This window comes from Aspergillus multicolor (genome assembly GCF_047715735.1).
Source record: "Aspergillus multicolor strain CBS 133.54 unplaced genomic scaffold BDW74scaffold_10, whole genome shotgun sequence".
NCBI classification, from domain to species: Eukaryota; Fungi; Ascomycota; class Eurotiomycetes; order Eurotiales; family Aspergillaceae; genus Aspergillus; species Aspergillus multicolor.
This window is the reverse complement of record NW_027395961.1, coordinates 610,146-624,010: the sequence shown is the minus strand read 5'-3', so window position 1 is coordinate 624,010 and position 13,865 is coordinate 610,146. Positions and strand designations below refer to the sequence as shown.

The 13,865-nt window shown below is 52.9% G+C and overlaps 6 protein-coding genes across 6 annotated transcripts; 4 read left to right on the top strand and 2 right to left on the bottom strand.

Moving 5' to 3' along the window:
- Window positions 1–724: 724 nt before the first annotated feature.
- BDW74DRAFT_152270 (origin recognition complex subunit 1) lies at window positions 725–3,352 on the top strand. The gene is made up of 3 exons (XM_073724334.1): window positions 725–1,532; window positions 1,581–1,720; window positions 1,773–3,352. Exons 1-3 carry the CDS (start codon window positions 741–743, stop codon window positions 3,241–3,243), a joined length of 2,403 nt encoding a protein of 800 aa, XP_073584636.1. The 5' UTR covers window positions 725–740; the 3' UTR covers window positions 3,244–3,352.
- A 1-nt stretch (window position 3,353) lies between these two features.
- BDW74DRAFT_152268 (WD40 repeat domain-containing protein) lies at window positions 3,354–5,118 on the bottom strand. Its single transcript, XM_073724333.1, has one exon. It carries the CDS (start codon window positions 4,910–4,912, stop codon window positions 3,548–3,550), a length of 1,365 nt encoding a protein of 454 aa, XP_073584635.1. The 5' UTR covers window positions 4,913–5,118; the 3' UTR covers window positions 3,354–3,547.
- A 149-nt stretch (window positions 5,119–5,267) lies between these two features.
- Window positions 5,268–6,467, top strand: BDW74DRAFT_14289 (ankyrin repeat domain-containing protein). The gene is made up of 6 exons (XM_073722789.1): window positions 5,268–5,392; window positions 5,448–5,473; window positions 5,541–5,669; window positions 5,734–5,856; window positions 5,913–6,242; window positions 6,301–6,467. Exons 1-6 carry the CDS (start codon window positions 5,335–5,337, stop codon window positions 6,349–6,351), a joined length of 717 nt encoding a protein of 238 aa, XP_073584634.1. The 5' UTR covers window positions 5,268–5,334; the 3' UTR covers window positions 6,352–6,467.
- BDW74DRAFT_14292 (M protein repeat protein) lies at window positions 6,308–9,516 on the bottom strand. The gene is made up of 3 exons (XM_073722793.1): window positions 9,065–9,516; window positions 7,567–9,014; window positions 6,308–7,519 (listed from the first exon to the last, which is right to left on the bottom strand). The coding sequence occupies exons 1-3, from the start codon at window positions 9,219–9,221 to the stop codon at window positions 6,584–6,586; spliced, it is 2,541 nt and encodes an 846-aa protein (XP_073584633.1). The 5' UTR covers window positions 9,222–9,516; the 3' UTR covers window positions 6,308–6,583.
- An 89-nt stretch (window positions 9,517–9,605) lies between these two features.
- On the top strand, window positions 9,606–11,675 carry BDW74DRAFT_14287 (H(+)-transporting V1 sector ATPase subunit H). The gene is made up of 3 exons (XM_073722787.1): window positions 9,606–10,028; window positions 10,083–10,602; window positions 10,651–11,675. The coding sequence occupies exons 1-3, from the start codon at window positions 9,725–9,727 to the stop codon at window positions 11,261–11,263; spliced, it is 1,437 nt and encodes a 478-aa protein (XP_073584632.1). The 5' UTR covers window positions 9,606–9,724; the 3' UTR covers window positions 11,264–11,675.
- A 1-nt stretch (window position 11,676) lies between these two features.
- On the top strand, window positions 11,677–13,687 carry BDW74DRAFT_152263 (Zn(II)2Cys6 transcription factor). The gene is made up of 3 exons (XM_073724332.1): window positions 11,677–12,072; window positions 12,132–13,454; window positions 13,503–13,687. Exons 1-3 carry the CDS (start codon window positions 11,892–11,894, stop codon window positions 13,532–13,534), a joined length of 1,536 nt encoding a protein of 511 aa, XP_073584631.1. The 5' UTR covers window positions 11,677–11,891; the 3' UTR covers window positions 13,535–13,687.
- The last annotated feature ends 178 nt before the right edge of the window (window positions 13,688–13,865 follow it).

The window sequence follows — 13,865 nt, the reverse complement described above, 5'->3', positions numbered from 1 at the left end:
CCTAAAACTCGAAGAGCGAAACGAGGATGAACCGAGGAAGGGAGAAGATGCGAAGAGAGAGGAGAGAGGATGGCGAGAAAGAAATAAAGCAAGCAACTTCTCAGCAGGGGAGACAAGAAGTGTGAAACAATGCCACCTGTCTGTCAGAGTTAATGGCAGTCTGGGGCGGACGAGTGACTTGAAGGAAGAAGGAAGACTTGAGAGGGATTGAGAGGAAAAGAGAGCAGTCACCCAGAGCAACCAAAGTCACAGACCACCGACCTGGCAAACCGACCATCCCCCAGCGTACGAGCAGGCCTCAGAGGTTAAGCAGCTTCTCTGTCGTAGTATTTTGTTTTTCTGCCTGTGAACGCCCTGGGAACCCACCATTGGCAGAAGGAGCATAGATGTCTCGGAAGCATGCAGTCACCATGTTTGTTAGGAAAACGGGCATCAGCCATGCTACCAGCTCATCCCTGTTGCAGCTCCATAGAGCGATCCCAGTGAATCTCTCTCAAAAAACAGACTCTAGCTGTTTCAATGCCTTTTCATTCCCCTGCAATTTGTATACTTCATGAGCCTTCGCTTAGCACGAAGCTAAACCCAAAATGTCTGGAATTCACGTGCTGTGACACTAGTCCCAAAAAGGAGCAAAGTGGACAGGCGCGGTTTTCCGCGTCCCCGGAGCTCGACATCGAGACAATCGGCCATTGCTTGCCCGTTTTTGCCAGATTCGACCTCGAAACGACTTCACAGGCCAAATGGTTCCCAATGTTGCAGCTGGCAACGTCAGCTTGCAGACCCGCAAACGTGATGCCCTCAAGCGCGCCGAACAGTGGATGGCCAAGGGAGGCATCCTTCGCGACGATTCCGACGACGAACTCGGCGAGGAAGACTATCCGTGGGAGTGGATTTACGATGCCGAACCGGATAATGAGGAAGGGGCTGGAAAAGGGGCCGAAGCGTCCGGGGAGACACCAAAGTCAGCACGGAGGCGCTCTTCCCGTCAGTCGCAACGAAAGATTGTTGGAGCTCGCATGGGGCTCTTCGAGTGCAAGACAGGCGAGGTTATCCTGCTGAAGTCTCCGGAGCCTGGGAAAGACTGGGTTGGCATAATCATGGACTTTCGTGAGGAAGAGAATGACGAAGGCGGCGAGCCCATCAAAATGGCAAACATTATGTGGTTTGCTTCCCCGGACGAGTTCATATCGACGAGACACAAGCGGAGAACCGACGTTTTACCGAACGAACAATACCTGACGACGGACTTCAATGTCAATCCTCTGACCTCGATCAATGGGAAGGCTCAGGTCATGTCCAAAGACGCCTTCTTCACGCGATATCCAAACGGCACGGCTCCCAAATCTAAGGCGGCGCTGGCTGAGTACAATAAGTGCATTGTTTGTCGCAGAGGTGTCAGCCAACTTCAGGGACGATACACGGAGGAGTTTGTGTGGGAAGATGTCTATCAACCGGACCAAATCCATGATCTTGTTGATCTGGTAAAGGATGGTTTGAAAGCAGTCAAGAAGCGAAAGCAGGCTGATACTGAAGTGAGTTCATAATTCATTGGGTTTTGGGCGATGCTAACAAATCTGTAGTATGTCGATCCGAATGATAAAGATGAGGCTGAAGATACAGTCGGCGATTTACCTACAACCCCGAGAAAGAGGCAAAAGACAACGAACGCTACACCGCAATCTCGACGATCGAAAACAATTACCACTCCCTCCAGTAAAAGGTAAATCAAAGATCCTGCTATAATGGATAAGACACCTAACAGCGCCGGTTAGAATCATTGTCAAGAAACCGCTCGAATTTACGCCCCTTGGTACACGCGTGCTATCACCAGCCCATTCCGCCTCACCCTACCGCCAGGCCCGTAACCTTCTTCATGTTTCCACCGTTCCCGACTCCCTTCCATGCCGGAAGAAGGAATTTGACACCGTGTACAGCCATCTCAGTGCTGCCATCATGGAAGGGACAGGCACCTGTATCTACATCTCCGGAACACCAGGAACCGGAAAAACAGCAACGGTCCGCGAGGTTGTCGCGCAGCTGAACTCTGCCGTTCTTGCAGAAGAAATGGACGACTTTATTTTCGTGGAGATCAACGGTATGAAAGTCACAGATCCGCATCAGTCCTACTCTATGCTCTGGGAGGCGTTGAAAAACGATCGAGTATCATCCTCCCACGCCCTTGATCTCTTGGATCGGGAATTCTCAAACCCCTCGCCCCGAAGAGTATCATGTGTCGTTCTCATGGATGAATTAGACCAGCTGGTCACCAAGAATCAATCAGTCATGTACAACTTCTTCAACTGGCCAGCCCTCCGCCATTCGCGTCTTATTGTTCTTGCGGTGGCCAACACCATGGACCTCCCGGAGCGAACTCTAAGCAACAAAATTTCCAGTCGTCTCGGTCTTACTCGCATTACCTTCCCAGGCTACAAGCACACCGACTTGATGGAGATCATCACCACCCGATTAGCAAGTGTACCTGGCAACATCGTCGACGCCGACGCCATCCAGTTCGCCAGCCGTAAAGTCGCCGCCGTCAGCGGTGACGCTCGACGAGCCCTAGATATCTGCCGACGAGCCGTCGAGATCGCCGAACAAAGCGCACTAGGCGAAACCGGCACAGTCGAAGACCTCGACGCCGACGACAACGAATCCATGCCCCCAACACCCACCAAAACACCCGCGCGGAAAGAAAGAGCCCTAGCCCGCTCCCCTCCAAAGGCCGCCACAACAGGCACACCCAGGAAACAAACCCCCGGCCGCGTCACCATCACTACAATCAAACAAGCCATCCAAGAAGCAACCTCTACTCCGCTTCAACAATCCCTCCGCTGCCTCCCTCTTTCCGCAAAACTCTTCCTCGCCGCGCTCCTCGCCCGCGTCAAGCGTACCGGAATCACGGAGTCAACATTCGGCGACGTCATCGACGAAGCGAGGCGTATCGCTGACGCCGCGGTGGCCGTTGCCGGTGCGGCGGGTGCAGGAATCAAGGACTTCCTCCTTCCCGGGGGCGCCGGGACGCGTGTTAGCGCATTGGGATTTGCCGCTATGGAACTCATGAACTCGGGTGTTCTTGCGCTTGAGGTTAGTTCGGGCTCTAGGGGTGCGCTAGGAAGTGCGGCGATCCCGACGAGAGGCGATCGCAGTGGGAAGGTGAGGCTGAGGGTTGCGGCGGAGGATGTCCGCGCGGCGTTCCGGGACGATGTTGAGGCTAAGGGCTTGGGACTGGGGATGGAGGCGTGAGACTTATACATGGTTAGCATTGGATTGGCGTTTAGCATGGGATGGGTACATGGTATTTGGAACTTTAAGGAGCATGTTACTGTATACTAATGTATTGTATGGAATGATACCCTTGTGTTAACAAGTAATGAACTCTGTTGAGTCTGGTCATATAGTACATTGACAAACCACCTTATATTCCAGATAAATAAGAAACAATCATCACAAACGCTGAACTCCACGTGTGCATTGCAAGCCGTCACATAAGACCTCAAGTAGGGTATTCTTTTTTAAAAAGATAGAAGCAGAACCAAGACCGTGGCCACTAGTACCTCTGTCTCCCCAGAGTAGGAGCCCAGGTAACGGGATGAGTCTCCGGTGTAGCCTGATCATCTTGCTTCCAGATCTTGATGGTCTTATCAGCCTCACCAGTAATCAGACGGAGACCTGTCTTATCGAACGTAGAAGCCATGATACCCGCCTCGGCTTCAAGTGAACCGGGCTGGGCAGTTGTGTCGATGCTCTGGAAACGGTATCCAGTCTTCCAGTCCCAGAAGGACATGGAGCCGTTGTCGCCACCAGAGAAAAGAACGTTGTCTTCGTTGACGGAGAGGGTGTTGATGACGGCGTTGTGGCCTTCGAAGTTCTGCATGAACTCGCCGCCGGGGCATTTCCACTGCTTGATGCTCCCTGTGCTAGCGGACGCGAAGGTAAATTCGCGAGGGTGTGTGGCTAGGCCGCGGACACCCTTCTTGTGGTGTGTGAGGACGCCCATGGCCTTTCCGGCCGCGAGATCCCACATACGAACAGTTGCATCTAAGGATCCGGTGATGACTTGCGGGTCAGCTTCCTGGCATTGTACGTCGGCGACAGTGCCGGTGTGGCCGGAAAGGACGTGGATGTTGCTGCGTGTGCGCATATCCCAGACACGCGCGACACCATCTCGACCCCCAGTAACCAACAGATCAAGTCGGGGGTGGAGCGCAAGAGTGTAGACACCACTAAGATGGCCATGGTAGTGGCGAATGACCTTGTTCGTTTCCAAATCCCAGCACTTGACCATCTTATCCTCACCGCAAGAGAACAGGTATGGGTGTCGCGGAGACACGGCCAACCCGCGGACAGTCGAAATGTGACCCGTAAGAGTCAAGCGCAGCGCACCGGTCGCAAGATTCCAGATCTTAATCGTCCGATCACCAGCACCACTAGCAAACCACTCGTTATTCGGTTCCACGGCTAAAGCCCGCACCCATCCCAGATGACCGGATATAACTCTCATCAACTTCCATGGAGCATGCCACTCGGGTGGTTGTTGTCGTGTTGTCGAAGGTCTCTGAATCAAGCTCGTCGGTTTGTCTCCTCCCGCAGCAGCCCCCGCAGGGCCGCGACCACCTCTCCTTACAAGGGCCGTAGACGCGCCGCTCCTATCCCCGGCGCCCGCTTCCTGCGGTTGTGCGCTGATCTTAGGCCGCTTGGAGCGCGCGGCCGCTGCTTGTGCTTGTTTCGCGGCGAGGGCTGGAGGGAGCTCCTTCACGTGTTCATATTCTGCTTTCCGTCTGTAGGAGACGCCGATCGAGCCGTTCGCGACGGAGGGTGTGAGCATGAGGTATTCGGGGCCGAAAAGCTCTGCGGTTCTCTTCGCGGAGGCGCGCACGGCCTCTTGCGGGGTGTTTGATGGAATGACGTCCATTGTGTCCAATGAGGGTGGAGGGGATAAGTCTGAATAGGTCCGAGTAGCTTGGATGGAAACCAAGCTCGTGGAGGGCTCGGTCTCAAGTCGGAGTTCGCGTCTTCGAGTGGTCGGTGCTCTATCGGGAAGGTTCTGGTATTCACAGAGTTGAGGTAATCTGATTTATGGTGAGTAGATTGAGAGAATGTATGATAGGAGGTGTGGATAATAGTTCGCAAGTGTACTCTCTACAGAGAGGGAAGACGTCCGAAGTTTCTTAGCTTTCGAGGTTTAGGCCTGAGGCTCCAAGGCACCAAGTATATGGAGATCTTCCCCGTCATCACCTGCTTCATCTTGGCCGGCCCTACTATATTCTCATCCCACCAGCGTCAGACATCCTATATCACATCAACACCATTCGAGTACACTAATCAGTGGTAATCATGGCTATCACTGGCGACTCGAAGTTTCCGTTGCACGAAGCTGCTCGAGACGGCCAACGTTTGTCTTCCCCACTAACAGAAACATATATATGGTCCGGCTGACAATGCACCAGTTTCTGTGGTCGAGTCACTCTTCAACGTCTGTTGCATTACGCAAACCGCAATAGCGGGCAGGTTCAATGAACTTCTCAGCTAATATCTGACAGGCCAACCCAAAACTAGCCACAACAAAAGATGACGATGAGCGTCTTCCCATCCACTGGGCAGTGGCATACAATCACCTCCCCGTTGTCGAGCTCCTCGTAGCCACGAAGAACTTTGATCCAGATGTCGAGGTATGTCTTTCATCTGGACATGTACGGCGCAAGCAACACCATTCACAAACTAACTTCTTTCCAGGATGGATCATGCTGGACTCCTCTGATGATTGCATCGAGTCTGAAGAACGCGGAAGGAGATCCCATCATCGATCTCCTCCTACGAAAGGGTGCAGATGTTAATGTTAAGAGCACCACTGGCCAGGTATGTCTATTCTAGCCATTGGACAGTCTCACGAGAAGTCAAACTAACCCTTCCAGAACGCGCTGCACTTTGCAACATCCAAAGCAAATATCTCCACAGTCCGCAAACTACTGGAAAACAAATGCAGTGCCAGAGTCAAGGACAAGCGAGGTCAGCTTGCACTTCACCGCGCTGCTGCAATTGGCTCTACGCCTATAATCAATGTTCTTCTGAAAGAGGGCCGGAGTCCCGTAAATGCTACTGACAATGATGGACTTACGGCGTTGCACCATGCGATCTCCGAGGGTCACGGTGATGCTGCGCTTACGTTGTTGAAGGCTGGTGCTGAGGCGGATAAGAAGGACGCTGGTGGCAGGCTCGCGCTTGATATGGCGCCAGACTCGAAAGTAAGCAAGCAGTTTCTGTTTTTGTTGAGGTTGAAGGGTGTGACTTACGATGGTCTAGGTTCGGACTTTTATTCTGCAAGCTGCGGAAAGGGAGGGTATCGACTTGTGATGATTTCTGAGGAGGATCGTGTAGTGAGAGTGGCTAACAATATACCCAATTCAGTGCTCGGCTTTGATGATATTATTCAAGAGGAGATGATGCATCCAAAGAATGGCTTGCTTTGCTATAGCTTATCAATGCTGGGCTAAGATTAGAAGAGGATTGAATATTCCTACTCAATCAAGGGAATGGACCCATTAATTTATCTATATACATGACCATAGACATACAAGCGTGGAGTTTACTTCATCGTACTGTCAACCAACTCGCGGTAGATTTTCTTGAGATCCGCAATGTCGGCCTCAAGCTCTTCCACCTGCTCGCTCTTTTCGCCGAGCATCTCAAGCGTAGTTTCGTACCGCCTGTCGAGCTCCTCAAGTTTTTGCTGCAACTCTTGCACCTGTGAATCGGACGCTCGCTTTTCTTCAACTTCCCGCATCAAGTCCACGACTTGTGCGCGGGCTTCGTCACGTTGGGCGGTTATGCGTGCCAACTCATCTTTTGTAGCGGCGCGCTCACTCTCTAATCGGCGCACGGTGGCACTCATGCGCTCAACGAGCTGGACCGACGGCCCCGCACCAACAGTAGACTCGGAGATGATATCATTGATGCCCCGTGAGTGAGTCGCGGTACCACCAAAAGCCGACGGAGTCCGCGAGCCAGTGAAGAACTCGTCCGAACCGAGCAATTTTGGCGATTCTGGCACTGCCGGGAACGAGCCCTTATCCGAGAGTATCGGAGACAATACAGACTGGGAAGTTGAAACGGGAAGGGAGTTCTGGCGTGGAGGGGTGCTAATGTCGGGAATGACACCTGGTATAGCGGACGAGCGGCGGCTCGTTGGCCGGTAGTCAGACAGCGACATGGGCACGTCCAGTATGCTGGGACGATGGGAGGAAACGGGGGACTCGTTGCGTCGAAGGGGGTTCATAGGGCGCACGGTTTGTTCGCGCCATTTTGCTCGCTCGTCTTCTAGTTTTTGCGACCATGTTGCGTCAGAGATAGCCTTCTGCTCGGCCATTTCATTTTGTGCTGCGTTTAGGTCGTCAGCAGCTTTCTTGAGCCTCTGTTCAGCCTTTTGTAGTTCCTGAGCAGCCTCCTCTACTTTGTTGATGAGGTCGCGCTGAGTTTCTTGGGCGTCTTCGAGTTCCTCCTCAAGCCGCTTTACCCTGAAATTCTATGCGCTGTCAGTCTCCGAGTAGCAACTGCAAGGGGAAAACTTACCACTTCGCGAATCTTCCTACGTGCCTCAGCTTCTCGCCGTGCGACCTCATCTCGTTCCTTTTCCACATTCGCTAACCGCGAAAGTAGGGAGCCCTCTAAGGCCTGCCAATTCTCACTGGCGGCAGCGTATTGTGTCTGCAAGGTCTCGATCTGACGGAGAAGTTTGATCTGCGCATCCCCAGCCACTCCAGAAGATGCTTCCTCCGCTCTTGACCGTAGAGATTCCATCTTGCTCTCCAACACAGACTGTTCCCCTTTCAGTTCAGCCTCCAACACTCGGGCCCTTTCTTTCTCCTGTTCGATATTCTCCTTTAGGCCTATTATCTCTCTTCTAAATTTTTCTTCATTGATTTCGCGCTCAATCCTAGCGCTCGAGAGCTCCTCCTCCAGATTGTTCGCACGTTGCCTTTCCCGCTCCAGAGCATCGGAGTTAGCTTTAGATTCTGCTGCATCTGCCCGGGCGACCGCTCGAGCGAGCTGTCCCTTCATTTCCTGCACTGTTTGGCTCAAAGCATCCCGTTCAGCTATTACAGCTTCCAGGTCTCGAGCGGTCTTCGTCTGGGCAGAAAGCGAACCAGTCGCTCTCTTTTCTGCTGCCTCTGCTCGCTTTGCCCTAGCTTCAGCATTAGCCAAGTCCTTCTCGAGTCGGTCATTCTTTTTCTTCGCCTCGGTCTGGAGCTTGGAGTTTTCCGCTAGCTGTTGTCGAAGTTTCTTAATCAATGTCCTATGGTCCATCTCTGTCTTCGAAAGTTTCTGCCCCTCTTCAAGAAGAAGTGCAACTCTCTCATCCTTTTCTCGAAGCTGCTTGTCGGCACTTCCAGGTTCGGCTGTAGCAGCCGCTTTCCGAGCCGACTCCGCAGCTTCCTGGGCTAGATACTTGAGCTTTGACTGCAGAGCATCAATGCGCTCGATATACCCATGTATTTCTTCTTGTAATTCGGATTCAGCTGCGCTCTTTTCCGGCTGCTGAGGTTCATCCGAAGTATCCTCGTCGCCCTCTGAAGTTTTATTGCTTTTCACGAGAGGATCAGTACTGACTGGCGCGGGTTCTGTTGGTGTGGACACAGGCTCAGTCTCTTCCGCACCGGGCTCTGAAGTGGGGGCAGGTATTGTTTTATCCTTCTCGATAGAAGTAGAAGTTGGCACCGGGACCTCCAATGAAATGCGCGGGGATGATGAGGAGTCGTGGCTCATCCTCGAAGACGCCACCGCAGGAGAACCCGATCGAGAATCCGGAGGCGAAGCTATATCTTTGGGAAGCGAGCCAAGGCTGGATTCGATATCCATACTTGATCGTGCGCCATTGCTCGGAACCGGGCTGGCAACAGGAGAAACCACGGCGGAGGATGAATCCGGCGTACCCTGCGCATTGTTTTTTACCATTGCACGAGCGAGGCGTTCTTGGAGTCGATCGTTCTTCCGTGCGTTTGACGATCTGCGCGAGATGTCTATGAAGCGTCAGCAAGCGAATCACATCTGCTGCTATTATGAAACATACTGCCAGACTGGTCGCCAGACTTCGATCTCAGGTGAGCTTGTTTGGTTTGCAATTTCTTTGCGTCTTCCTCCTCAGTTAGCATCTGGTCCAGTCGCGACTCCACGCCCGCGACGGCCTGCTGCAAGAAAGAGCCGACTTTCCACCTGTTTTGCGACATGGTCTCGAATGTGTTGTACAGAGGCGGACGGGGAAATCGGTAATTAAGAGCAATTCCAGTTCCTTAGCATGTATAATCCGATCGCACGGAAGTCAACAACGTCGATAGTGAGGCTGCCTGCTTGCGTTACTATGAGTTCGGAAGGCAGCCGTGCCTCGGATTGCTTGCGTCAATCGCAGACAAGAGCACGATGGAACGAGAATCTGGTTCGGAGTAAAAATCCATGAAAAGAAGCGAAGCGCGACAGATGACGTGAGAAGAGAAAAGAACACGAGGCAGTGAAGCTAGCCTGCACGTTGAGAGATGAGTTATCGGCCGGACATGGGTTGCGTGGACTGGACGACTAGGATGGGGCTTGGCGGCCGTCTTCCCCAATTCGGTCTGCTGGACGTCAACCCGCTTGTCTACAGCTGTCCCCCGCGAGTCCTTCTACACACCCTGCCTCTCCCTAGCTTCTTCTTTTCCGATCAACCGCTGGGCAGGTTTGTTGTTTACCAGGAACCATGTCGGCCGCTTCGCTGGAGCCCCCCACCTACCTCAGCTCCCTACAGAACAACATCCGAGCTCGCCCTATCCCGTGGGAGGGAGCTGTCCGAGCTGGCAATATCACAGATGACCACCTGAAGAAAATCAAAGCGGTAGACAAGGTCCGCAAGGAACAACGGCGTCAGACAATCGATGGAGATATTCCAGGATACGTGACGCTACTGGCCGGAGGTTCAGATGGGAAGAGTGTCCTCGAATCGGCGGCGAGGAGGAACGATATTGTACAGTATATTCTGGTGCTAGCAGCAGATCTAATTAACGGTAAGTGTCAAGCTTCTAGTGGGAGTGTAGCGACTGATGAGATCCTCTCCGCAGATGCCCCGTCCCTTTCGTCCGCCTTGATAGCCCATCCCCAACCATACAAGCCATTCCTTCCTCTCCTGCGCCATTCTACAAACGCCGAAGATCCCATTCCGCTCCTCACCTCCACCTTCTTGACCAACCTTGTCTCGACAAGCATCACCTCTACCTCAAAGTCGACGCCGCAGGATGAGGAAGCTCTTCCGCAGCTGTACAAGTACCTGTCTACTTTGACTCAGAACCAGGACAGCGGGCTTCAGGACATTGGAGTCCAGGGGCTATCTACATTGCTGCGCACATCTCAAGCACGGCAGATATTCTGGGCGCAGCGAAAAGAGACAGTTGATCCTCTGGTTGAGATCCTACGTACCGCCGCGGGCGGCAAAGACAGCGGTTCCAGCACCACGTTGGCCGGCAGTTCGCGCGGCGACGTAGGAATCGCTGGTGGCATCGGCCTACAACTTTTGTACCGAGTGCTTCTAGTGCTCTGGCAACTGAGTTTCGAAGGCGATCTCATCGGAGATGACCTGCAGGAGTGAGCTCTCATACATGACATCATGCGCCTGTTACTGACAAAATTTAGGGACCATGAGATTCTGCAACTGTACTCCCACCTTCTACGGCTGTCTCCGAAAGAAAAGACCACGCGCCTCCTCCTTGCGACTCTCCGGAACCTCTTATCTTTCAACCGCACCAGTCTCCTCCCTGTTGCTGTTTTTGTGCGCCTTCCCGCTCTACTTTCGACCATCTCCGGCCGACACCTCACAGACCCGGACCTCCTAGAGGACCTCAAATGCCTGTCGGAGATGCTTGATGAGTATACCAAGACACAGACTACCTTCGATCAGTATGCCGCAGAACTGCAATCTGGCCATCTCCGGTGGTCCCCGCCGCACAGAAACCCCACTTTCTGGAAAGAAAACGCCCGTCGAATCCTGGATGAGAACAGCGGAGCTCTTCCCAAGAAGCTGAAGGAGATCATCTCCAAGAGTTGGGAGAATGACAAACAAGTCCTTGCAATTGCTTGCAACGACGTGGGACACTTGGTCAAGGAGCTGCCTGAAAGGCGAGGACAGCTGGAAAAGCTAGGGTTGAAGACTCGAGTGATGGAACTTATGGCCGACAAGGACGAGTCGGTGCGATGGGAGAGCTTGCGAGCGGTTGGAGAGTGGCTCCGCTATACATTTGATGACTGATTTGTACATTTCTCTCCTTGTCACATGTTGGTAAGGAGTATACCGCCATCGTTCTGCAGCTTGTAAACATTCGCAGCGTCGTCTTGTCAACACGGAGTACTTGTGATATCTTCATATAGCCTAGAGCAACTGATTGATAAGATTTGGAGATGCTTCATCGAACTAGTCCGTCTCACCCGCATTTAACGCCAAGCATCCAGCACTGAGGCATTTTGACACCGAATAGTTGGTTTCAACATGAGACCCAGCGACAAAGCACCCGTTAGGCGCTAAAAAATTGGACACGCAATTGGCGAGGGCCAGTCGCGGACACATTGGTGGACCGATGATCGCCGCTATACAGATCGCCCATGGTTCTGCAGCTTATCGCGGATGATTGCCACTCAGCGCCTCCACGAGCCCACGACTCACCCCGCCGCCCTCCGGTTTTCTTGTATATTATATTTTCTCACTCTCTTTTTCATTCTGTCAGCAATATCACACTGCTCTAATTGTCACTCGTTTCATCTGCTCAGTGTTGGGGGAGACTCGCGAGGCACCCCAGAAGCGGGGAGAAAAAATCGCGCACGCCGAGAACGAAATTCTAATCATCTCCTGATACGCAACAAGAAGAGAAAATACCCTCCCAATGTCACGATCCTTCGGCGGCTGCAAGCGATGTAAGTCACGGCGGCAAAAATGTGACGAGGAACGCCCTACTTGTGGTCGGTGCAAGTCCGCGGGGACCCAGTGTCGGTATGCGATGCAGCTGCAGTGGGGTGGTCGGGCTTTCTCGAGGTCGAGGTTTGGAGCATGCATGCAGAAACTAGGTAGGCTTCCCCGTCTATAGCACAACATGCTGGGCTTGGTCTAATTGGATCTTGTACAGAATACTCGCCAGGAGAGTTCATCTACACCACCGCTACCGCATCGCCAACCTCGCCGACAACACCTATCTCACCTACCTCTCCAACCGCGGTCACCACGATCACTGCGCCCTCTACACCACTTACTCCTCTTACACCTCCAACCATCACGCTCCCTAAATCCGTCGACCCGTTCTCCTCCCTCAATACCAACCAGAAATCCCTCCTCCACCACTTCCTCTCCGATGCCTCACAAATCACCGCCTGCCACTCCGGCATGCAGCAGGAGATCTGCCGCATGCTCGTGCCAATGGCCCTGCAGACTCCGTCACTGCTCTATGCGACAATGGCGCTATCCGCAATCCACATCCAAGCCCTAAACAATCAGACCGAGAACGTTAAATCAGCACCGGATATTGCGCGATTGATGGCAATGAGCCTAGAGCACTTCCGCAAGGAGCTCCAGCGTCCAGGTGCAAGAGGGACAGATGCGTTGCTGGCAACAGCACGCACGCTGTGTCTGGCGGAGATACACTCTGGTGCTATCCAGCCCAACTCATGGCGGGCTCATATTGAGGGTGCGCAGGCGTTGATGATCGCGGCTCGTGGGAAGGACGGATGGGCTCCGGACTCGTCGGAGGGCTTCCGCAGATATCTGGATCGGTGGTATCGGTCGATTGTTTCGTTGACAGCGTTGACGGGGAACGGTCCGCCTATTGGTGGTGTCACTTGCCAGACCATCTCGACACCCGTCAGTCCGACCCCGGATACGCCGGACTATCTGGATGACTACTGGGGCTTCACTGTGAGCCTGTCGGCTGTGTTCCGCGGTATCGGTGCAGCAGCCTGGCAGACTCCCCCGGATCAACCTGCCGATGTTGAGGAAGTAACAGCGCTAGAGTCGTCAGTTCTTGAGCTGATTGACGAGGGGGAGCGGGTACCACCGACGTTCTATCCGGGTGTCGCTGAGGGCTTATCAAATGATCATATCGTCCGGTTTACACTGTGCAACGTTGCATTCCAGCACAGCGCACTGATTCAGATCGAGCGTCGACTCCGCCGTACACCTGCGTCATCACCCGCGGTGCAGCGCTCCGTCAAGAAAATCATTGAATGTACCGAGCAGATTGGACCATCTCCTGGTTTGAGCCCGTGGACAATGCTTACGACGCCGTTGTTCATTGCTGGCTGCGAAGCGCAGGGTGAAGATCGGGATCGCGTCCGACAGCTTTTAACTCAGCTCTATTACACCATTCGTGTGCCCAATGTGTTGCAGTCGCTGAAATTCTTGGAAGAGTATTGGGCTCACCAGCTGGATGAGAATGAGAGTTGGAATCGGTTTCTAGGTATGCTTCATCCTCTCTTTTGCGGGAGATATTCACTAACGACTGTAGATCGGAAGCGGTTTGACTTTATCCCTTACTAGATTTATTGAGATATGTGTTTATGTTTATGCGGTGTTGGATATGGTAATGGATATAGTGTCACGGATCGGATATATACTATGGCGCTCAGTCGGTTTAGTGATAGCGAGTACAGCGATTATGATTTAATGATATTCTTCTATTCTATACTTCAAGTCAAGAATGTGCCATACATGATACGGTAGATCCGGAGAATGCTCACTCCATGAGAATTGAGGATACGAGGAATGCCCCAATTCTATTCGCACGACGAGTCAGCAACATACCTCCTCTGCTACGTATGGCTGATGCTTATTTTTCCAGACCTGACGAGTCCATTTGCTAATGCTGTTG